Source organism: Lithobates pipiens, unplaced genomic scaffold (assembly GCF_037356315.1).
Source record: "Lithobates pipiens isolate NorthernLeopardFrog02 unplaced genomic scaffold, aLitPip1_a1.2 Scaffold_1, whole genome shotgun sequence".
Taxonomy (NCBI): domain Eukaryota; kingdom Metazoa; phylum Chordata; class Amphibia; order Anura; family Ranidae; genus Lithobates; species Lithobates pipiens.
The window spans coordinates 231,774,354-231,800,223 of NW_027507685.1; the positions used below are offsets into that span (position 1 = coordinate 231,774,354).

At 44.9% G+C, this 25,870-nt stretch overlaps 1 protein-coding gene across 3 annotated transcripts in view; it reads right to left on the reverse strand.

The window, feature by feature from the left end:
• Positions 1-25,870, reverse strand: part of LOC143984528 (class I histocompatibility antigen, F10 alpha chain-like) — a 374,849-nt gene that overhangs the window by 190,899 nt on the left and 158,080 nt on the right. The window contains exon 1 of one of the 3 annotated variants that reach the window (XM_077484649.1): positions 24,248-24,413. The exons of the other annotated variants lie outside the window; for them this stretch is intronic. Within the exon in view, the coding sequence (XP_077340775.1) occupies positions 24,248-24,305 (58 nt within the window). The 5' untranslated portion in view covers positions 24,306-24,413. Of the gene's footprint in view, positions 1-24,247; positions 24,414-25,870 lie in introns of those variants that run through there. 3 annotated transcript variants of the gene reach the window in all.

Sequence of the window (25,870 nt, forward strand, 5' to 3'; positions counted from 1 at the left end):
TACGTAGGTATCACATTAATATTACAATTTTACGGTATGGTAACAAGGGGCGTTACATAGGCAGGCTAATTCTAATCAGAACTCGAAAGAATGCAAAACATGTACTGAAAACATTATTAGTGCCGTGTGCACAGTGAGGGCATTGTGCAATACATATAAAAAAGAATACAATTATATACAGAACCTACAAATTTCCATTACACCACCATGAGGGGACATGGTATAAGGAGGACACTCGCCATGTGGGGCAGCCATGTAGCAGATGCAGCAGCAGATACAACAGCAGGAAAACACATGTCATAAGGGAAACAGCACTCACCGCCGCGTGGAGAGGCCACGACCTTATCCGGTCCCTGAGCTCCGCCCAAGCTGACATCACTTCCGGTATAGGTTTCTGGTATCAGTGGATTTTCACGAGTACCGATACCCCCGAAAAACCCAAGTATCGTTACCGATATCCGTATTGGTGCATCCCTAGTATAAGCCTTAAACAGGCTTAGGTGTTTTGCAGTGGCCTTTGTTTTTCATCCACTGGGGTTTCTGAGTCTTGTAGTGCCATGGCATGGCTCTCTGGCGTGCGCTGAGCATCTCAACTCTTACGCGCATGCGTGGTAAGCAGTCTCAGGGCATTATCCTCGTTTTGCCAAGCTCCAAAATGGTGCTGAGCAGGACGTCATCACAGCGGCAATGGCGCCAGTTTTAAAAAGCACAAAACAATTTTTTCACTGCTCCTGCCTGCTCCTCTTCCTTTTTGACTGCTCCTTTGCATTGCTGTGTTCCTGGTTTATCCCCCTTCTGGTAGGTGGCTTTCCTATTGCATGCTCCTTCCCTGCCTTACTATGCATGTCCTTTAGTCTCTGTGTCTCTCCTAGGTGGATTCACTTCTTTCTCCCTATGGAGGCCATTGCCCCAGAAGATCACCATCAGCCAAATAGGTAAGGGGGAGGAATTTGTTTGATAAGTAGCGAAGATCGAAAAAGAGAGCAGGGATCTACTAACGCTGCCTAAACTGGTCAGCCCTATCAGGTCCACAAGATCATCAAATTCAAGACACAGAGAGACCTCACACAGGAGAAGCCGCTCCGGTCACAGGTAAAGCCGCTCAAGTCATGGAAGAAGTCGCTCAGGCCACAAGTTGCAGAAGGAGTCGATCAAAATCCTATTCAAGGCATAGCTACTCCTATCGCAGGAGATCCCCTGCACGCAGGCATCAGTCACCAGAGCATCACTTCCATCCTGCCGGGAACTCTTGCTAGGTATGCGGGGCCATCGCCCTCCCAGGTAAGCTGGCCTGTCGCAGATGCTTCGATGAAGCCACTAAAGGGAACGAGCCGGACACCAGAGAATCCAGTGGAGTCTCAACCCTGTAAGTCTCAACTCCTGATACAGAGTTTACAGCTCATCCGCTCCCCCCAGTACATTACGGGAACAAGATTCTCCGTCCGACAAGGAAGAGCTGGAAACCATCAGCTGGGTTTAATTTCTCGCTGATTGACTGATTTTACAAAAGGCTTTAAGAAGCGATAAACTGGGAGGAACACAGAGAGACCCAGCAGAAATGGAGAAAGTATTTTCCGAATCTCAAGAGTCCCAGAGGCTTTTCCATTCATTGACGAGTTGGACAAGCTAATTAAGGAGGAATGGCACAGAAAGATTGACACCGACCTCAAAAGAGCCTATCTCTCTGCAGGAGGTGCTTGTAGACCAGCCGTGGCACTTGCAGCAGTGGGAAGAGCTATCTCCAGCTGGTCTTCAAACACCAAAAAACTCTCTCTGAGAGGGCAGATCAAGAAAAGATAATCAAAGCCTTGCAAGAACTTAATCTTGCAGGGGACTTTGTGGCAGAGGCTTCTGTGTATACAATTAAATCCGCATCAAGTGCCATGTTGGCCTCAGTAATGGCCAGAAGGGATTTATGGCTGAAGCCCTGGGAAGCAGACCCTGCCTCTAAGTCCAACTGGTACCGAATTCTATATGACGGGGAAAACCCCCATATGACGGGCAAAATTAGACTCAGTCATTTCAAAAGTAACCAGCGGAAAGTCATGACTTATCCCTTTGGATAAAAGACCGAAACAAACAGAGACTGCCTCCCTTCAGGCGCAATCTCGCTGTAAGATATAGAGATGCAAAAGCCTATAGGCCAAGGAAGGAATATAGGAGGAGCTGGAAGAACACTCGGACGTCCTTCCTGAAATTACAAAAACCCAAAACTCCTGCCTCTGGTGACCAGATGTCCTTTTGAAGGTGCGCCCGCTCAGCCAGCGGTAGTGGGACTCATGAAATTCAGGCTGGTCTGGGCGGAAATAATAAAAGACCCGTGGACGGCAGTCACCATCCGATTCAGGCACAGATGGTCATTCAAAGGACGCCCCCCCAAGGGACCAGTTCTGCTCAACCAACCCTCCAGCATCTCGAGAAAGAAAGCTGTTACTATTCAAGTACATCTAGGATCTTCTTAAAAAATGGGCGATAGTGGAGGTACCGCTAACACAAAGAGGCAAAGGCTTTTAATCCCCGCTATTTCTGGTCAAAAAGAAATCAGGGGATCTGCGTCCGGTCTTGGACCTGAAAAACCTCAACTGAACAATTTGAGTAGAGTCATTCAAAATGGAAAGCATGCAGTCGATGCTCCAGGCCATAAACCTGGAAGACTGGATGCTTTCAATCGACATATCTGCATATCCCTATTCACGTCGCATTCCAGAAATTCCTGTTTTACAATAAACCATCAACACTTCCAATTCCAAAGCCCCCCGTTCGGGATCTCTACTGCCCCCAGGACATTCATGAAAGTTCTACTACTGGTAATAGCCTCCTTGAGAGAGAGAGGACTAAGGGTCCATCTGATGGCTTGGAAGCTGAAAGAGCTAGGTTTCTAGACCAGGGCTGTTCCCAGAAGGTGGTAGATACCTTACTCCAGGCCAGAAGGCCTACCACCAACAACACCTACAGGAGGGTCTGGGAAAAAAATTGTTACCTTCACACAGCAGCAAGGTTGGGACTCATCCTCTCCATCAGCGTCACAGATTCTGGAGTTTCTGCCTGGAGAAAGACCTTGGGTCAAGTACTCTGAAGGTTCAAGTGTCAACCTTATCCGCCTTGACCAGAGTCAAGTGAGCCCAGCATCCCCTTGTTATCCAGTTTCAAAGGGCCTGTCTAAAACTATGGCCCCCCAGGAAGCCTTCCTTCCCAGTCTGGGATCTTTCAATTGTCCTGGAGGCCCTATCTAAGGAACCTTTCATTCCGCTCGAGAACATCTCCCTTTGGGATCTAACACTAAAGGTCTCGTTTCCTATTGCCATAACATTGGCTAAAAGGGTCTCAGAGATGCAGGCCTTGCTGGCTAGGGAGCCTTGAGTGTAGGGTAGTCTTGAGGCCGTCAGATCGCTTCATCCCCAAGGTATCCTCATCTTTCCACTTCAACCAGGAAATTAACTTCCCAGCGCTTGTCACGGATCAGGGCAATCCTCACCCATTAGACATCAAGGGCAAAATCTTGGCATACCTTTCGGGAACCAAACTCATCAGGAACACGGAAAACCTTTTAATCATCCCACACGGCTCTAAGCCCTTGTACACACGGTCAGAGATTCCGACAACCAAATCCGTCAGATTTTGTGCGTCGGATTTTGTCCGACGGATCTTGTCCGAAACTGTTGCATACACACGGTTGGACAAAATCCGATCTTTCAGAACGTGATGACGTAATTTCGTTATGATGGGACTACGTTCAGGCTAGTAGCCAATAGCTTTGATGTAGGAATTTGATATGAGCATGCGTGGCACTTTGTCCGATCGGAATTCTCTACACATGATCGGAGTATGTCCGATCGGAGCATTTTGTCGGAAAATATTTCCGGCAAGTTGGAAAATTTGGTCCGACGGATATTCCGACGGAAACAGTCCGATGCAGACCTCACACAGTCGGAATATCCGACAAAACGCTCCGATCGGACACATTCCGTCAGAATCTCCGATCGTGTGTACAAGGGCTAAGCCCTTGTACACACGGTCGGAAATTCCGACAACCAAATCCGTCGGATTTTGTCCGACGGATCTTGTCCGAAACTGTTGCATACACACGGTCGGACAAAGTTGTCGGAAAAAAAACGATCTTTCAGAACGTGATGACGTAATTTCATTACGATGGGACTACGTTCAGGCTAGTAGCCAATAGCTTTGATGTAGGAATTTGATCTGAGCATGAATGGCACTTTGTCCGATCGTAATTCTCTACACATGATCGGAGTATGTCCGATCGGAGCATTTTGTCGGAAAATATTTCCGGCAAGTTGGAAAATTTGGTCCGACGGATATTCCCACGGAAACAGTCCGGTGCAGACCACGCACAGTCGGAATATCTGACAAAACGCTCCGATCGGACACATTCCATCGGAATCTCCGATCGTGTGTACAAGGTCTAAGAGAGGTCAAGTGGCATCCTCTCACACCATCACTTCATGGCTAGTGAAGGCCATCAAGAAGGCTTACTCATTAAGTTCATCCCAGATACCTGAGGGCTTAAAGGCACACTCCACCAGGTCAGTGGCAACCTCCTGGGAGACCTACTGTAGAGTCTTGGCAGAAACCATTTGCAGAGCGACCACCTGGTCTTCCAAAAACACCTTCATGTCTAATTACAAGGTGGATTCCGCTCGCTTATCAACAGTGGATTTCAGAAGAACTTTTATCCAGGCCAACTCTTCTATTCCCTGTTAATAAACCTATTTTGCATTCCCACCCAGTCTGCAAGTTATTCCCCAAAGTGTATGCTTTCATGATGCAACAGGAAACCGGAAAATTGTATACTCACCTTTCCGTCATTTTCCTTTCCTGTCACATCTTCATGGCAGCACACAGATGCCCACCCTTCTGAGGTGATGTATATATACAGAGAATACTGGGGCGGGGGCCTTCTCTGTAACTTATAGTTATTTGGTCCTATCAGGTTGTGGGGGCAGAGTCACAACCCAAAGTGTATGCTGCCATGAAGATGCGTCAGGAAAGGAAAATTACGGAAAGGTGAGTATATAATTTTCCGGTATCTTTATTGCCATTTTAGCCCTGGTTCACACTAGAGCATTTTGACATGTGATTTGCCATGTCAAATTGGCGGCAATTGTTGTCAATGGCACCGTCCTAATTGGTACGATGCTGCATCTGCCGCGCTGCACCGATTTCAAAAGGTAATTTCTGTACTATTTTTTGCAATTTCAGGCTGCGATTTACATTGACATTTGTGCAGAAACCTGCACAAATGTCTCTCGCCGAAATCGGGACTGACATGCAGGACTGAATTTGTGTGAGTTCAGCTGAAGTTGCACAGCTTCATTACCGCAGTCAGTGAGAACCCGGGCTCGAGAGTTTCTAGAGGACTTTCCAGAATCTTGGAATTCCCTATAAAAGGGGCTTCTCTCAGCAGTTTTCCCTCAGAAAGGTCGGCAGCAACACTACAAGCTTCCCTCCCTCCCACCCTTTGTCGTTGGCATTTTAAGAGGATTGTCACCTTGCTTCAAGGGGGACTGTTGTTTAACTATTTCAAAACTGGGCTCTTACACCCCCTTCCTGCCCAGGCCATTTTTCAGCTTTCACCACTCTCACATTTTGAATGACAATTGCGCAGTCATGCTACACTGTAAACATGTGAAATGGTTATAATTTTATTCACACAAATAGAGCTTTCTTTTGGTGGTATTTAATCACTTCTGGGGGGTTTTTTTCCTAAAAAAATTTTTTTTTTATTTTAAAAATTAAGTTTTTCTTAGTTTTGGTCAGTACATTTTGTAAATAAGTCATTTTTCTCCTTCACTGATAGGGGCTGATGAGACGGCAGTTATGAGCACTAACGAGGTGCCACTTATGGGCACTGATGAAGAGGCACAAATATGCTGCCCTTATGGGCACTGATAGGTGGCACTGACATGTGGCACGGAGGAGCACAGATAGGCAGCACTGGGGGGCACAGATAGGCGACATGGATAGGCGTCACTGATGGGCAGCAGTAATAGGTATTGATGGGCAGCAGTGGTGGGCAACAGTGATAGTCAGCACTGACTGGCATCACTAATGGGTACTGATTGCTTACACTGGTGGGTACTCACTGCTGGCACTGGTGGGAGCTTTATTGTAATCAGGGCACTGATTATCATGTATCAATGATGATTAAAAGGTTTTCCATTTTCCTGATGGGTTTGATTGCTGAAAGGTATGCCAAGATGTTGCCCTTGACGTCTAATGGGTGAGAATTGCCCTGATCTGTGACAAGCGCTGGGAGGTTAATTTCTTTTGGTGCTTTTGTTTTTTGTTTAGATCAGAATTGTGCGAAGTATAGGTTAAGATCCGCTTGTTAATAGCCAACATCCCAAAATAGAATACTATAGAAGTTTTCCCCTTAAAAAAGGCAGGACTTTTTAGGCATAGACTGTGACACCATTTGGCTTAGTAAAAGTATAAAAAAGTAATTTTATTTAAACATAAAAAGAAAAAACAGAAAAATATATATATTGACATACATTTCCACAAGGAGAAAGGGACACATTACTTCCTCCATATATTCATATTTGTAAAAACAGAAAACATTGAAAAGTTTGCTTCCTAAATCTTGTTCCAAAAGAACAGACTCCTATCACATTATATATATATATATATATATATATATACATATGTACAATTTCAAAAAAAAAACAAAAAAAAAAAAACACACCACTAAAACGCACCACCTATACGTTCTTCACTCCAAGATGTAGGTCTAGGCTCAAAAAAAGGGTTTTTTTTTTTCACCTTCCTGGATGGGAACCGGGACCGCAGTGATAGGTGGACTGTAAGGGAGGAGATGTGAGAATAAAGTAGATGCATGGGAAATTTTCACATGCCTAAATTTGAATAAATATTACATATATTTTACTACTACGCCTTTAAAGGCGATAGATAGTTTTATATATTCACCCTTTTATGTGACTTCCGTCATTGTCTTTACACCAAGAGGGAAACCCCTCTAAAAAAGGGGGACTATGCATAAAAAACTGTCTCATGGCAATAATCCCGTAAGATGATATTAATATTACAATATCTTTGAATGGTCTGACCCAGAAACGTCTCTTAAGGTGGTTTTCTATGTCCAGAAAAAACGCTGGGATTATGTTGGAATATATAGTTTTTTTTCCTCTTCTCTCCCAATAAAATGGCGAACTTTAGGGGCAAAGACTGGGACACGCGAATGGCAGGTTATCTGACAAGTTTTGGCCAGACCGAACGGCTAGAGTCTGATCTTACCACTCTGTTTTTTCGTCTAAATAAGTTATTGGAAAAAAAGTAATCTTTGCATTGGCATATAGATTTCTTTGAAAATTACATCAGAGAGGATATAAATCCGTTTGGACTTTGAGTCCAGATATTCCCCTCTTTTGAGGTGAAGGACATTAACTTCAAGGCTCAATGGGAAAAAATACTTAATAAATGTTCAAAAGAAATGATGCAGATGCTAATAGAAGCGTATAAAAAAGAGATGCTTGACCTTGACGGGGACTTGGACCAGGTCACTGGTCTTCTACAGCCCTTACAAGGCCAGGCATCATACAACGAATGGGAAAGGAATATGATAGAACGGTTGGAAAAATTTAATAAAGGGATCTTGATCAAAAAAGAGAAAAAAATGTCAAGAGATAAAAAGGCATTCAGAGAGGGAAAAGCGTATAAATGGCAGGCTTATCAACCTCAGAAACAAATGAATTCTAAAACAGTCAAACTATAGGAATAGTATGGGAGATTCTCCTTCTAATGCCTCTTCCTTCCAGCAACAATCTTCTTTTAGACAGAAAGGTACGGGGCGCAATAAGAGACAAAGACATCACGAAGACCCACAAGACCAATCAGCAAAAAAATCACTACGAGGATACAGCACACATCCAACACAGACTTCACAGATTTCGGGCACATCCAACCTTTGGGTGACAGATAATTCACAGAGAGAGATCTCTGTAGAACTTTCTTCTATTTCTCCTTATGAAGAGGTACAAGATTGCACTAATTCGCGACACCATACTGACCGCAGAGACACAAATTCTAATCCTATGGCACCTATCTTTTCCTCTTCTTCTTTTCCAAATCGCCCAATTTCAAACATAATCAAAGGGAACAAAATGGCGTATGTGCCGACAACCACCTAAATCACTCTATGATAATTTCTTCGAACACACAGATGAATATAATTAATGTATCTTCTTACACTCTAACCGATTTGGAAATAGAAGTACTCTTGAAGGGTCTGGGGTTTTGTCCAAATGAAAATTTGGAGTAAATTTGAGGTAGTAAGGGACCTCAATCTCTTTATAAGAAAACTTTTGAAAAATATGTATAAGACACCAGATCCAAACAAACAATTGAGCAATGAGGAGGAGAAGGCGATCAATCAACTGGTCTCTCTCCTCGATGAAAACGATGATCAGGCTGACTTGATTGACAGCCTGGACATTGAAAAACTTTTATCCATGAAGGATGACAATTTAGAAGAAAGGACGGAAAAATCGAAATCCCTATTAAAGAAAAAATCAGACCAATACCCATCACCGAGTTCCAATCCCAATGCAGTAACTTTTTTGAAACTTGTAACTAGAGATTTAAACAAGCTAACATGTAGGGACTCTAAAAATAGCAATCTAACCCCGGACGAAAAACAAGCTCTCAATGATTTGTCTGAAAATAGTCTAATAACAATTAAGCCATCAGACAAAGGTGACAACATCGTGATTATGAATAATGATCAATATATTAGGATGTGCCAAAAAATTCTTAATAATTCAAATTGGTATCGCTCTATTTCCATTCAGATAATTGAGAAATTTACAAAAAAATTCTATGACCTAGTGGACTCAGCGGGACGTAATGGCATCATTAATGCAACGACATGGAAATACGTACGTGTCGAACATCCAAAAATTCCCACTTTTTATTCATTGCCTAAAGTCCACAAAAATGAGAAGGACTCTCCGGGACGTCCAATCATTTCGGGCAAAGGATCCATTTCGGAAAAATTAAGTCGTCTTATTGACGAACATTTAAGACCGTTTGTGGTGAACCTACCTTCATATGTAAAGGATACAATTCATTTTTTGAAAATTCTAGATGACCTTGTGATCCCTGAGCATTCCACACTAGTCACCATAGATGTTGAAGCACTGTACAGCTCTATTCCGCACTCCCTGGGGTTAGCTGCTATCCAACACATTCTGTCCCAAAAACATGAGGACGAATGGCCATATAGCGACTTTATCGTGCAGTCCTTGGAATTCATTTTGAACCATAACATCTTTTCCTTCAACGGGTCCCACTACCTCCAGGTGCAGGGGGTTGCGATGGGGACATGTTGTGCCCCATCGTATGCCAACCTGTACCTGGGGGAGTGGGAGCGTTATGTAATGGCTGATGAATCAATGACGTTATACACTGACCACATCTGGATGTGGGTCAGATATATTGATGACGTCTTTATGATCTGGGACGGGCCGACCGGGATCCTTCCCGATTTTTTGGGAAGGTTGAATAAAAACCATTTCAATCTTATGTTCACTATGTCTCATCATCCTGACGAGATTACGTTCCTGGATGTCAAGGTCCTCCGGGGGGAGGACAATGCCATCCAGACGTGTCTCTTCAGAAAGCCCACAGCTGGAAATTCGATTTTACACGCATCGAGTTTCCATCCAAAGTCTCTGCTAGCGTCTATACCTTTTAGCCAATATCTGAGGACTAGGAGAAATTGCTCAGATGAAAAAAGTTTTCAGGCTGAAGCCAAAAACTTACAAATTTGCCTTCTTGACAGAGGGTACTCTAAGACCTCTCTCAAGAAAGCGTATAAAAAAGCCTTGGAAAAAACAAGATATGAACTTCTATATTCTCAAAAACGAAAGGTTGAGAAATGTGGGAATAACGAAAATTTGAGTAGAATTATACTATCATACTCAAATCAGCATAATAAAATACGCAATATTATAGAAAAGTATTGGCATCTCCTATATATGGACCCAAATCTGGGAAGGTTTATACCGAACAAACCACCAATCACATTTAGACGCGCAACAGCAATAAGGGACAGGATCGTTCAAAGCGAATTTAAAGGGGAAAACCGGAAAGATCCATGCATAGTGAAGGGAACTTATACATGTGGGGGCTGCAACTTTTGCAAATATTTGCAGGTGGGACCCACGTGTACACTGCCCAATGGAAAACCATTGAAATTGACACATTTTGCCAATTGCAAGACGAAAGGAGTGGTATATATACTTCTATGTGAGTGTAATTGCTTCTATATAGGAAAAACCAAATTAGAATTGTGAGCACGAATATCTAAACACATATGGAGTATGAAAAAAGCCATTCCAGATCTACCCCTGGGAAGGCATGTTATCTCCTTACATGGAGGCACCCTTCCCAGGGTTAGATTCATGGTGTTGGACAGAGTGCACCCCAATGAAAGAGGGGGAGATTGGAATAAGGTGTTACTGCAGAGAGAATTAAAATTGATTTTTCAGTTATGGCGCGTACACACGATCAAACAATCCGGTGGAAAAGTCCGGCAAACTCAAGTCCGCCAAACAATTCCCCCGTGTGTAGCCTCCGGCATACTTTTTTGACCCAACAGTACGGCGGACTTAGAATTTCGGTTTGCACAAAAATTTGCACGCCGTACTCGCATTTCGGCGGACAATCCGGCCGTGTGTATGCCAGTCCGCCGTACTTTTGAAATGAGCGGACTTTTCCCGCCCAGAGAAAAGTCCGCTCATTTCGAGCGCGTCTCCAGGTAGGCGGGGCCCGCGAAGGAGACGTCGCTGGCCCCGCCGCCTGGTATGGACTTAAAAAAATCGGTGTGGGGGTCCCCCGCAAGTCCACAACAGACCCTTGTCCAAGCACGCTACCCGGCCGGCCAGGAAAGGGGGCGAGCGCCCCCCCTCCTTAGCCGTACCAGGCCACGTGCCCTCAACATGGGGGTGCCTTGGGGAAGGGGGGGCCGCGCGCCCCCCCCCACCCCAAAGCACCTTGTCCCCATGTTGATGAGGACAAGGGCCTCTTCCCGACAACCCTGGCCGTTGGTTGTCGGGGTCTGCGGGCGGGGGGCTTATCGGAATACGGGAGCCCCCTTTAATAAGGGGGCCCCCGGATACCAGTCCCCCACCCTATGTGAATGAGTATGGGGTACAATGTACCCCTACCCATTCACCTGTAAAAAAAAAAAAGTACAAAAAAAACACAACACACGAGATAAAATACTTTATTGCACAGCTCCGGGGGTCTTCCGTCTTCGGGGGTCTTCTCGCCGGACTCCTCCGCTATTTTCTTGTAGCTCTTTTGCTAGCGGAGGGGTCCGGCTTTCTTCCTCGCCGCCGGCCTCTTCTCCCGACTTCGGGGGTCTTGTCCCCCTCTTTGGTTCTTCTGCCGGGCCACCACGCCTTCTTATAGCTCTTTTACAGGCGGTGGCCCACTCTTCTGTCGCCGCTGCCGCCTTCGCGGGCCCCGCCTACCTGGACACGCGCTCGAAATGAGCGGACTTTCCTCCGCGTGTGTGGGCGAGTCCGTTCATTTCTAAAGTACGGCGGACTTAGTACGGTGGCCTTAGTACGCCGTATTAGTCCGCTGAAAAAGTGCCGTGTGTGGGCAAGTAGCCCGTTCGAAAATTCCGACGGACAGTTTGTACGCCAGACTAAGTACGTCGGACAGACGGCTACGTGTGTACGCGGCTTTACAAGCCACAGTGTTTCCCGGCCTCAATGAAGCGACAAACTACAGACCATTTTTGGAAGGTTTTGTATCAGGGGGTATAGAGAAGTAACATATGAAGATAGAGAAAGATATAACAGCTCTCCTCCCTTTCCCTTTTTTTTTTCCCCTGTATTCTTCTTCCCCCCCTCGATTAGATGGGCCTATTGGCTCTCTATATATCATAGGGGTCTCTTGGATGGGATCCTGGCACGCAAAGGCCACCATGGATGGGAGGACCCTGTCCTTTGTTGATTTTCCTCAATCGGCAGGTACCGTTCCCCCCTGGTGGCCTTCTCTTTTTCGCAAATCGGTTTACCTCTAACAGGAATGAGATGGGCGCTCTATCACCCTATCTTCCTGTCCTTTTTTCTCCCTAGGTTTCTTACTCACGTCTGCCTTGTAGGCATCCCAGGCGGACGTGAGGGTTAAATGTATTGACACATCCAACATGAATGCGCAGCTGCCAGCATGGTTTCACTGGCGCTGTGCTCCTTGGGGGATGTAGTCTATTGAACAACATTCGACAGCCATCTCCAGGGCTAAGGTACGATCTGCGCATGCGTGTCGGTGGGAGCGTGACGCATGATGTCACTCCTCCCACGGCGCCATTTTGGATGTGGGCATGGGGCGACGTCGTGCGCCGCGCACCCGGGGGACCGCGTTTTGGATAAGAGACACAGGTGAGTAGTATTCACTCCACCTGTAAGGGGAGGTAAGGAGGTGGGGCGTGGAGATATATTAATGGGCCATGAGCGGTCTGCAATCAGTCCGCAATGGCCAAGGAGGAGGCGACTCGCTGAGATATACAACCCAAGGTAATGAAACAGATATACTCTTATGTCGGTTTGCATGCAGCCCTACTGAATAATGAAGGGGAAATAATGGATATAATGTCCTCCCCCTTTCTTTCTAGGCTGGACTTGACACGTCTGTCCCTGGGGGAATTTTTTTCTCACAGTGCTAAAAGCCCTTTGACCAAAGAGACATTGCGGCGAATATAAGAAAAACAGACTGCCTCAAATGCTTAAATAGCTGCGAACAACAACATTTGGGCATCTTTTTTCAAAACTATATATTCCAACATAATCCCAGCGTTTTTTCTGGACATAGAAAACCACCTTAAGAGACGTTTTTGGGTAAGACCATTCAAAGATATTGTAATATTAATATCATCTTACGGGATTATTACCATGAGACAGTTTTTTATGCATAGTCCACCTTTTTTAGAGGGGTTTCCCTCTTGGTGTAAAGACAATGACGGAAGTCACATAAAAGGGTGATTATATAAAACTATCTATCGCCTTTAAAGGCGTTGTAGTAAAATATATGTAATATTTATTCAAATTTAGGCATGTGAAAATTTCCCATGCATCTACTTTATTCTCCCTTACAGTCCACCTATCACTGCGGTCCCGGTTCCCATCCAGGAAGGTGAAAAACCCCCCCCTTTTTTTGAGCCTAGACCTACATCTTGGAGTGAAGAACGTATAGGTGGTGCGTTTTAGTGGTGTGGTTTTTTTTTGTTTTGTTTTTTAAATTGTACATATATATATATTTGTTTCTTATGTCTTTATAGATTCTACTCTCTTGTAAAGTTAATGTGCTAGAATGAATCATCCCTGAAGAAGGAGTAAGATAACTCTGTAACGCGTAGGTTACATTGGATGCACAATATTTACGCTGCTTGATTCTGTCTGTATAATTTTTGAATACGCATATATATAATGTGATAGGAGTCTGTTCTTTTGGAACAAGATTTAGGAAGCAAACTTTTCAATGTTTTCTGTTTTTACAAATATGAATATATGGAGGAAGTAATGTGTCCCTTTCTCCTTGTGGAAATGTACGTCAATATATATATTTTTCTGTTTTTTCTTTTTCTGTTTAAATAAAATGACTTTTTTATACTTTTACTAAGCCAAATGGTGTCACAGTCTATGCCTAAAATGTCCCGCCTTTTTTAAGGGGAAAACTTCTATAGTATTTGTTTTTTGTTTGGAATATTGCAGCCTGCAATCCCATGGGACACTTAGGAAATAATTGTCTCCTGTGTGTTCCTGCGGTTACAGAAGTCTTCCCATGCAGTAACACATCTGTCACATAGTGTGAATTGGCCCCAAGTCTTTAGTGTGTATCCGCCCTCATGGAAACCAACATGCAGCTTCCAGGAATCTCTATGGTATAAATGGGTCCTAGGTGTGCCAAAACGTGACACTTCTTATCAATGAGCAGGGCTGGACTGGGACAGAAATTCGGCCCTGGACGTCATCCAGACTGGCCCACTTACGTTTTGAGTGTCCCATCAGCATCCCCTTTACATCAGATTCTCATCACCAGCTCTTTACATCAGAGTCCTATCACCAGCTCTTTACATCAGAGTCCTATCACCAGCTCTTTACATCAGAGTCCTATCACCAGCTCTTTACATCAGAGTCCTATCACCAGCTCTTTACATCAGAGGCCCACCGCCAGCTCTTTACATCAGAGGCCCACCGCCAGCTCTTTACATCAGAGTCCCACCACCAGTTCCTTACATCAGAGTCCCACCACCAGTTCCTTACATCAGAGTCCCACCACCAGTTCCTTACATCAGAGTCCCACCACCAGTTCCTTACATCAGGGTCCCACCACCAGTTCCTTACATCAGAGTCCCACCACCAGTTCCTTACATCAGAGTCCCACCACCAGTTCCTTACATCAGGGTCCCACCACCAGTTCCTTACATCAGGGTCCCACCACCAGTTCCTTACATCAGGGTCCCACCACCAGTTCCTTACATCAGAGTCCCACCACCAGTTCCTTACATCAGGGTCCCACCACCAGTTCCTTACATCAGGGTCCCACCACCAGTTCCTTACATCAGGGTCCCACCACCAGTTCCTTACATCAGAGTCCCACCACCAGTTCCTTACATCAGTGTCCCACCACCAGTTCCTTACATCAGAGTCCCACCACCAGTTCCTTACATCAGAGTCCCACCACCAGTTCCTTACATCAGGGTCCCACCACCAGTTCCTTACATCAGAGTCCCACCACCAGTTCCTTACATCAGTGTCCCACCACCAGTTCCTTACATCAGTGTCCCACCACCAGTTCCTTACATCAGAGTCCCACCACCAGCTCCTTACATCAGAGTCCCACCACCAGTTCCTTACATCAGAGTCCCACCACCAGCTCCTTACATCAGAGTCCCACCACCAGCTCCTTACATCAGAGTCCCACCACCAGCTCCTTACATCAGAGTCCCACCACCAGCTCCTTACATCAGAGTCCCACCACCAGCTCCTTACATCAGAGTCCCACCACCAGCTCCTTACATCAGAGTCCCACCACCAGCTCCTTACATCAGTGTCCCACCACCAGTTCCTTACATCAGTGTCCCACCACCAGTTCCTTACATCAGGGTCCCACCACCAGTTCATTACATCAGAGTCCCACCACCAGTTCCTTACATCAGGGTCCCACCACCAGTTCCTTACATCAGGGTCCCACCACCAGTTCCTTACATCAGAGTCCCACCACCAGTTCCTTACATCAGAGTCCCACCACCAGTTCCTTACATCAGAGTCCCACCACCAGTTCCTTACATCAGAGTCCCACCACCAGTTCCTTACATCAGAGTCCCACCACCAGTTCCTTACATCAGAGTCCCACCACCAGTTCCTTACATCAGAGTCCCACCACCAGTTCCTTACATCAGAGTCCCACCACCAGTTCCTTACATCAGAGTCCCACCACCAGTTCCTTACATCAGAGTCCCACCACCAGTTCCTTACATCAGAGTCCCACCACCAGTTCCTTACATCAGGGTCCCACCACCAGTTCCTTACATCAGGGTCCCACCACCAGTTCCTTACATCAGGGTCCCACCACCAGTTCCTTACATCAGAGTCCCACCACCAGTTCCTTACATCAGAGTCCCACCACCAGTTCCTTACATCAGAGTCCCACCACCAGTTCCTTACATCAGAGTCCCACCACCAGTTCCTTACATCAGAGTCCCACCACCAGTTCCTTACATCAGAGTCCCACCACCAGTTCCTTACATCAGAGTCCCACCACCAGTTCCTTACATCAGAGTCCCACCACCAGTTCCTTACATCAGAGTCCCACCACCAGTTCCTTACATCAGAGTCCCACCACCAGTTCCTTACATCAGAGTCCCACCACCAGTTCCTTACATCAGAGTCCCACCACCAGTTCCTTACATCAGAGTCCCACCACCAGTTCCTTACATCAGAGTCCCACCACCAGTTCCTTACATCAGAGTCCCACCACCAGTTCCTTACATCAGAGTCCCACCACCAGTTCCTTACATCAGGGTCCCACCACCAGTTCCTTACATCAGGGTCCCACCACCAGTTCCTTACATCAGAGTCCCACCACCAGTTCCTTACATCAGAGTCCCACCACCAGTTCCTTACATCAGAGTCCCACCACCAGCTCCTTACATCAGAGTCCCACCACCAGCTCCTTACATCAGAGTCCCACCACCAGCTCCTTACATCAGAGTCCCACCACCAGCTCCTTACATCAGAGTCCCACCACCAGCTCCTTACATCAGAGTCCCACCACCAGCTCCTTACATCAGAGTGTCCCCCTCCCACATGTACTCACGGTTCTAAAGGCAACCTCTCTTCTTCCTCTCTCCAGTCATGTGATAACAAGCGACAGGGGAGAGAGGAAGTTAAGTCTGCTGACCGTGTCTATCTCCCCCTGCAGGCTGGAGGGAGCAGAAAGCCTAATGCTCTCTCCAGCATATCTCGGAGACTGCTCCTCCTGACAGGAGTGAAATCGAAATCACTCACTGTCAGAGAGGAGCGGCTCCAGGACTGCACCAGACCGGCCCACTGAGCCATCGGCCCACCTGGAATCTCCCGGTAGTCCCGATGGCCAGTACATGCCTGTCAATGAGTGTCCACACAATGACTGTACAAGGGACCAGATCACATCTTCTACTATAATGGCGCATACACCCGATCGGAATTCTGGCCACAAAAAGACAGATGAGAGCTTTTCATCGGAAAATGCATGTGTGTGTATGCTCCATCGGAATTTAGCTGTCCGAATTTCCGCCAGCCAAAAATTGATAGCATGTTCTCAGTTTTCCAGATGGAAAAACTGGAAATTCCGATCGTGTGTATCCAATTCCGACACGCCAAAAATCCCACATCCTCAGATTCAACTATGAGACAAGCTATTGGCTACTGGCTATTGAACTTCCTCTTTCTAGTCCCGTCATACGTGTTGTACGTCACCGCGTTATATATGATCAGAATTGGTGTGACCGTGTGTAGGCAAGACAGCTTGAGCCGAATTCCATCATAATTCTGTCGGGAAAACCATCAGAGCTTTTTCCGATGAAAATTACAATCGTGTGTATGCGACATAATAGAAATGATAGAAAGATAGATACACATTCTGTAGAAAATTGGGGCCCATCCACACCTACAGCCTAAGGCAGCATTGCTCAGCACAGTCCCAGAACAAGGCAATCTACCCCACGTCCTATTCCTTCATCTCCCAGGAATGTGTTAGGTCTATGGGACATGTTGTATTTCTGCACAGCACATCTTCACATTCTACACATCATCATAGCCTGTTGGAGTGCACAGTCATAGCATGGAAGATAAATATAAAAGAAAAAATTAAAGCACTCCAATGGGTGTTGGAAATACATTGTAGCACATTAAAAAATGCACAGGAACTAGTAACAAGTGGCAGGCTTAACAAATATTTCTGAGCAAAAGAAGAATAGAATAAATAACAGACTGCAGTGATAACTGGTAATAGGGAGACACAGACATATCATATCATATCATATCAGTAGCTGATATGAATTTTGGAGGGAACATACACTTTAACCACTTCAATACCGGGCATTCCCCCCTTGCCCAGGATCATTTTTAGCTGCAGTGCTGACGGATTTTGAATGACAATTGCGCGGTCATGCAACACTGTACCCAAATTAAATTTTTATCATTTTCTTCCCACAAATAGAGCTTTTTTGGTGGTATGTGATCACCTCTGCAATTTTTTATTTTTGCGCTATAAACAAAGAAAGGCCGACAATGATGAGGAGCTACTGACAGGTGTTACTGATTGGCACTGTTGTGGGCACTGACAGATGATGGGCACTGATTGGCAGCTGATGGGCACCTTTTGATGGCAGCTGTGTTGATAATCAATATGCTGATTATCAGCACAGACCCCCATTTGACAGGAAGAGCTGCTGATCGGCTCCCCCTGTCCAGTGTGAACCGAGGAAAGCTGTTTACCGGCACTTCCTGGTTATGACTGACTGACACACAGCACCCCCGATCGATGTGCTGCGTGCCCCCATGGGCACGTGCCGACTAAAATCTAGGTTAAAGCAGAGCTCTATGTGAACTTTTTTTTTTAAGTTTGGTTGGAGTCAGGAAGGGTTAAAACGTCAGTCAGGTTTTATTGTTGGCTGTAACTTTAACTACTTCCAACCCAGGTCAGTTGACATTTCTCTCCTACATGTAAAAAATCATTTTTGCAAGAAAATTACTCAGAACTCTGAGAATAAAATGGATCAGTGGTTACCAGTATAGAGTTACAGAGCAGGTCTAGCTCTAGAATTATTGTTCTCACTATAAGCTCTGGTTCACATTGGAGCGATTTGTCATACAACTTATTATTATTATTATACGCGATTTATATAGCACCAACAGTTTATGCAGTGCTTTACAATGTATAGGGGACAACACAATTACAGTACAGTACAATACAAAAGGTAAAGGAGGGCCCTGCTCGGAGAGCTTACATTCTAAAGGGACGGGGTGGTGGTACAAAAGATAATAGCTGCAGAGAATGATTTGATGGGGGTGGCTTGGGGACAGTTAGGTGGGTGTGGGATAGGCTTCCCTGAATAAATTGAAGTTTTCAGGGATCTCCTAAAGGTGGACAGGTTAGGGGCTAATCGGATATACTGGGGCAGGGAGTTCCAGAGGATGGGAGAGGCTCTGGAGAAGTCCTGAAGGTGAGTATGGGAGGAGGCAAAAAGGAAGCTAGAGAGCAGGAGGTCCTGGGAGGAGTGGAGGGGATGATTTGAGCGATATCTGCAGATGAGGTTGGTGATGTAGATGGGGCGATGTTGTGAATGGCCTTGTATGTTATAGTTAGCATTTTGAATTTTACACGGTGGAGTAGGGCAAGCCAATGAAGGGATTGGCAGCGAGGGGCAGCAGTCACGGGTTGATTAGTGAGGTGTATTAGTCTAGCAGCAGTATTCATAATAGACTGAAGGGGGATAGCCTGCTTAAAGAGGAAGTAAACCCTGAAGTGTTTACTTCCTCTTTCATTCCCTGCAAAGGTAAAGCTTAATGGACTACTATGCATCGCATAGTAGTCCATTATGTGTCACTTACCTGACACAGGAGCCAGCGAAGTCACCGCTGTCCCCTGTAGTCCGGCACATCCATGTTGTCGGTGGGTCTCGCAGCTCCGCCGCTGTCATTCGGCGAAGCCGCGATGACGTCACTCCCGTGCATGCGCACGGGAGCCGACACACGCGGCAGCTCCGTTCTTGGAAATGCCGCATTCAGTGCGCCTGTGTCTACGGCGCATGCGCTGTAGACAGCGGTGCCTGTCTTCAGGCAAATATCTCCTAAACCGTATAGGTTTAGGAGATATTTCTTGGACCTACAGGTAAGCCTTAATCTAGGCTTACCTGTAGGTCAAAGTGTGTTGTAAGTGTTTACAACCACTTTAAGGGTAGGCCATTAAGGAGAGAGTTGCAGTAGTCAAGGTGGGAAATAATCAAGGACTGAATAAGTTGCTTTGTGGTGTCATTAGTCAGGAAGGGTCGAATTCTGGAGAACTTGTCATCAAGTTGCATCCTATTGTTGGCAATGGCACGGCTCCAATCGGTGCAATGCCAAGTTTGCAGCACCACACCGATTTGTAAAAGTAGGCGCTGCACTACTTTTGCCAATTTCAGGTGCGACTTCAATAGACATCTGTACAGGAAGCCACACAGATATCTTTCAACTAGCACCTGAAATCGCTCTGACCTGCTACTTTGAAATTGTGCTACTTCAAGTGAAGAAGCACAATTTCAAAGTAGCATAAATGTAAACCAGGGCTACCGCTCGTGGTGATACCTCATGTGTGCTGTGAACACCATTTACATATGTGTGCATGACCTACTTATGCGTTCACTTCCATGTGTGAGCACGGGGGATAGGGGCACTTTAAAAATGTTATGCATTTATTTTTATTTTTACACTGTCCCTTTATTTTTTTATCACTTTTATTCCTATCACAAGAAATGTAAACATCCCCGTGATAGAAATAAGGCATGACAGATCCTCTTTATGGAGACATCCGAGATCTATAAGACCACCTGCACTTTTTAACCTTCATGACTAAGCCTATTTCTGACAGAAATAAGGCATGACAGATCCTCTTTATGGAGACATCCGAGATCTATAAGACCACCTGCACTTTTTAACCTTCATGACTAAGCCTATTTCTGACATTTAGTGTTTACAAGTTAAAATCTTTATTTTTTTGCTGAAAAATTACTTAGAGCCCCCAAACATTATATATATATATATATATATATATATATATATATATATATATAATATTATATTTTTTTTTTAACAGAGAATCTAGAGAATAAAATGGTGATTGTTGCAATATTTTATGTCACTCTGTATTTGTGCAGCAGTGTTTTAAATGCAACTTTTTGGGAAAAGGGACACTTTCATGAATTAAAAAAAAAAAACAGTAAAGTTAGCCCAATTTTTTTGTAATGTGAAAGATGATGTTATGCCGAGTAAATAGATACCAAACATGTCACGCTTTATGACTGCACGCACTCATGGAATGGCGACAAACTACAGTACTTAAAAATCTCCATAGACGACACTTTCAATTTTTTTTTTGGTTACCAGGTTAGAGTTACAGAGGAGGTCTAGTGCTAGAATTATTGTGCTCACTCTAATGATTGCAGCGATACCTCACGTGTGATTTTAACACCGTTTAGAAATGCGGGTGTGACTTCTATATGCATTTTCTTTGCTGCGCAAGCTCGCGGGGACGATTTATTTATTTTTTTCTTATTTATTTTAATATGATTAAATTGTGTTTAAAAAAAAAAACATTTTTGATCACTTTTATTGCTGTCACAAGGAATTTAAACATCACTTGTGACAGTAATAGGTGCTGACAGGTACTCTTTATAGAGGGATCGGGGGTCTAAAAGACCCCGATCCCTCCTTTTGCACTTCAAAGTATTCAGACCACCATTTTCTGCGATTCTGAATACTGTATATTTTTTTTAAATCGCCGCCATTGGCAGCCAAGTAAACAGGATGCGACGTTGTGACGTTGCTTCCGTGTTTACAATCAGGAGACTGGAATAAAGCCGTATCTGGCTTCTTTCCAGTCTGTCACTAACGGCCGGAAGAGCCGGATCTTTGATCGGGTTTCCCAGTGGGATGGGAGGCCCGATCAGATCGGCGGGAGGGGGGACATCCCCTCCCACTCCTCCGGGATAACAGCTAAGTACCCACTCTGAACAGTGGTACCGGTATGATGCCTGAAGCTGCGGGCATCATCCCTGTATAACCCCTGAAAGCCAAGTGTGCACATCTGCACACGCTTGGCAGGAAGGGGTTAAACTTGGCAAATTTGGTATATATTTATTCAACACAACCCCATATTTTACAGTGGTGTGAAAAAGTGTTTGCCCCTTCCTCATTTCCTGTTCCTTTGCATGTTTGTCACACTTAAGTGTTTCGGAACATCAAACCAATTTAAACAATAGTCAAGGACAACACAAGTAAACACAAAATGCAATTTGTAAATGAAGGTGTTTATTATTAAAGGTGAAAAAAAATCTACACACATTCTGTGTGAAAAAGTGATTGCCCCCCTTGTTAAAACATACTATAACTGTGGTTGTCCACACCTGAGTTCAATTTCTCTAGGCACACCCAGGCCTGATTATTGCCACACCTGTTCACAATCAAGGCATCACTTAAATAGGAGCTGCTTGACACAGTAAGGTCCACCAGAAGATCCTTAAAAGCTACACATCATGCCGAGACCCAAAGAAATTCAGGAACAATTGAGAAAGTAATTGAGATCTATCAGTCTGGAAAGGGTTATAAAGCCATTTCCAAAGCTTTGGGAATCCAGCGAACCACAGTGAGAGCCATTATCCACAAATGGCGAAGACATGGAACAATGGTGAACCTTCCCAGGAGTGGCCGGCCGCCCAAAATTACCCCAAGAGCGCAGCGATGACTCATCCAAGAGGTCACAAAAGACCCCACAACAACGTCCAAGGAACTGCAGGCCTCACTTGCCTCAGTTAAGGTCAGCGTTCATGCCTCCACCATCAGGAAAAGACTGGGCAAAAATGGCCTGCATGGCAGAGTTCCAAGGAGAAAACCAATGCTGAGCAAAAAGAACATCAAAGCTCGTCTCAATTTCTCCACAACACATCTTGATGATCCCCAAGACTTTTGGGACAACATTCTGTGGACCGATGAGACAAAAGTGGAACTCTTTGGAAGGTGTGTGTCCAAGTATATCTGGCGTAGAAGGAACACTGCATTTCAGAAAAAGAACATTATACCAACAGTAAAATATGGTGGTGGTAGTGTGATGGTCTGGGGCTGTTTTGCTGCTTCAGGACCTGGAAGACTTGCCGTGATAAAAGGAACTATGAATTCTGCTGTCTACCAAGAGATCCTGAAGGAGAATGTCCGACCATCTGTTCGTGTACTCAAGCTGAAACGAACTTGGGTTCTGCAGCAGGACAATGATCCTAAACACACCAGCAAGTCCACCACCGAATGGCTGAAGAAAAACAAAATGAAGACTTTGGAGTGGCCTAGCCAAAGTCCTGACCTGAATTCTATTGAGATGTTGTGGTATGACCTTAAAAAGGCCGTTCATGCTCGAAAACCCTCTAATGTAACTGAATTAGGACAATTCTGCAAAGATGAGTGGGTCAAAATTCCTCCAGGACGCTGTAAAAGCCTCATTGCACGTTATTGCAAACGCTTGTTGGCAGTTGTTGCTGCTAAGGGTGGCCCAACCAGTTATTAGGTTTAGGGGGCAATCACTTTTTCACACAGGGCCATGATGGTTTGGATTTTTTTTCACCTTTAATAATAAACACCTTCATTTACAAATTGCATTTTGTGTTTACTTGTGTTGTCCTTGACTATTGTTTAAATTGGTTTGATGTTCCGAAACACTTAAGTGTGACAAACATGCAAAGGAACAGGAAATGAGGAAGGGGGCAAACACTTTTTCACACCACTGTATATATTATCAAATATCAAGTATTATATTGTATTTGTGCTAAAATTTATTTTAGTTTATTTTTTTCTTAAAATATGTGTTTGTTAAACAGTTGCAAACATATTTTTTGACATATCAAATTACATCTGCCACCATTAATTTTGAAATTCCCTTTGCTTTTGGAAAATATATAATTGTTTGGGGGTTTAAAGTAACTTTTTAGCAAAAATATCAATGCTTACGTATGTGAAAAATATAAAAATTGCTCTGATAGAGAAGTACTTAAACACAGTCTGTGTACCCACAGAGAGATTTATGTTCTCTTCCCGCTCTGTGTGACACCCATTATGTGGACAGGAAGTGAAAATCTCTCTTGTAGCACAAAGAGTAAGAAAATGCTGCCAGATGTCTTAATCCTTCCCTAATCTATCCAAAACTGAAAGAGAAAAAGTTATCAACGGAGTTGAGTTTTAAAGAATACCTAGAGCCAAAACATTTTTTTATTTTAGCTGACGTGGGGGGGGGGGGGGGGGGGGTTAAAACCTCTGTATTTTGCCACCTGTGTCTCATTAGTGGGGTTGCCCTTCACTTCCTGTATACTCAACTGGAAGTGAGAGGAAATCCTGTTTTAGATGTCATATGACCCCATTGGAAAGCTTCTCCTCTGTTCTTTTTCTGGTGACAACACAAAATGTTGGATGTCCTCAGTTTTATTCCCAGTGACATTGGTGATCAGGACACAGAGAGGGGAATCTCCCTAATGAGGACACAAATGGCAATACAAACCTTACAGGGGATCTAACCCCTCACCTGTCCATCCAAATCTGAAATAAAAGTTTTGCTCTTAGTTATATTTCCCATTTTGGCAGATGAGACTGAACACAGAGCCCCCTCCAGGATGAGATCTATAACAGGAAGTAGGTGTGATGAGTGAGAAGGTGAAATGTATTGTCAGCTGATACATTGTAATGTCTTTTGACCCCCTGACCTCTCCGTCCATCATCAGCTCCGTACACAAGATCAATAAAGACCCATCAGAGCCTGGAGAGCCGTATTGTCATCTTCACACAGACAGGACATGGTTGTCACTTCCACAATACTTCTACCTTTATCACTAAACATTGATTTCTACCATTCTATACAACACTTGGAGGAAATCCCCCCCACTGACAAGATGTCATCTATATTGTCCTCTACTTACCACACTCCACCCCTGACACCCCCAGAATAATCAGGATGAGGGGGATCATCATCTTCATCCTCCCCGCTGTCCTCTATAGAGAGACCCCAAAACAAAACAACCTTCCACTTCACCCAGATCAGGACAGTCTGTGTACAGGAAGGCAGAGCTCTGTGCTGATTGGAGGAGCCGTCCTCTCTCTCCAATAGGAAAATGAGGAGATGGAGGATCAGCAGTTACCGGGCAGAATAGCATAACAAAGTTTGGAAATGAGACGCCACAAATTGAAAGTGAAACTTGGAGACATTCCACCGATAGAATTCTAGGAATCCCCCAAAAACCCCAATCATCTCCTAATACCGGTGTTCTGCCGAGAACTGTCCCCCCATCCGATAGTGTCCGCCCCGTACTGCGCAGGGGCAGCGCTTGCGCAGTACGGAGGACGAGCAGATGCCGAAAATCTCTGAAGATGAACGGCGCCTGCGCACTTAATAGTACCTTGTACCCTGAGTCCAGGTTCAAGTCCCACCATGCAAGTGGACATATGGTAATGATGTTAAACAGCACTTAGTAAGAGGGCCCCTCGTGGGCTTGCTTCGCTCGCCACGTTTGGGCACAGCTTCCTTCGCTCTGCAATTCTTTTATTCTAACGCTATATCCACTTGGATGGTGGGGCTTGAACCTGGACTCAATGTGCAGGCGCCTGATCCTCTTTGGAGACCTTTGGCGCCTTCTTGCAAGCGCAGTACAGGGTAGACACTATCCAACGGGGGATAGTATTCGACAAGACACTGGGCATGGGAGATTTCCACAGAAAACACCAGAGACCAATCACAGGAGGAATCTCTACATATTGATCTACAGAGAACCCTCTGCACCATTCCACACCAGAGAAGGAACTTACAATCTAATGACCCCCCACTGACATACAGAAAAAAAGATTACAGCTCACACATACAAAAATGACATTTAACTCCTGCAGGGCTATTTAACTACCTGCCGACTAGCCGCCATCATCATCCACTTCCCGACCATCTCACAATGATATACATCGGCAGAAGGGCACGTACAGGCAGAATCACGTACCTGTACATTGCAGTTTAAGAGGCGGCTTGCGGGTGCCCGTCAGGAGCTTCGTGAGCGCGATTGCGGGTCCCACAGACTCGATGTCTGCGGGGATACCCGTGATCATCTCACGGAGAGGAAGAACTGGGAGATGCTAATGTAAACAAGCATTTCCCCGTTCTGCCTAGTGACACTGACACTGATCATAGCTTCCTGTGATCAGGAGCGGTGATCAGTGATTAGGGATGAGCCGAACAGCCACCAGAACCTGCGAACAGACCGAAAATTCGTGCAAACTTTAGAACCCCATTAAAGTCTATGGGACCTGAACGTTCTAAATTGAAAATACTAATTTTAAAGGCTAATATGCAAGTTATTGTCCTAAAAAGGGTTTGGGGACCTGGCCCCTGTCCCAGTGGACATGTATCAATGCAAAAAAAAGTTTTAAAAACTGCAGTTTTTTTGGGAGCACTGATTTTAATGACGCTTAAAGTGAAAAAAAGTGAAATATTCCTTTAAATATCGTGCCTGGGGGTGTCTGTAGTATGCCTGTGAAGAGGCATGTGTTTCCCATGTTCA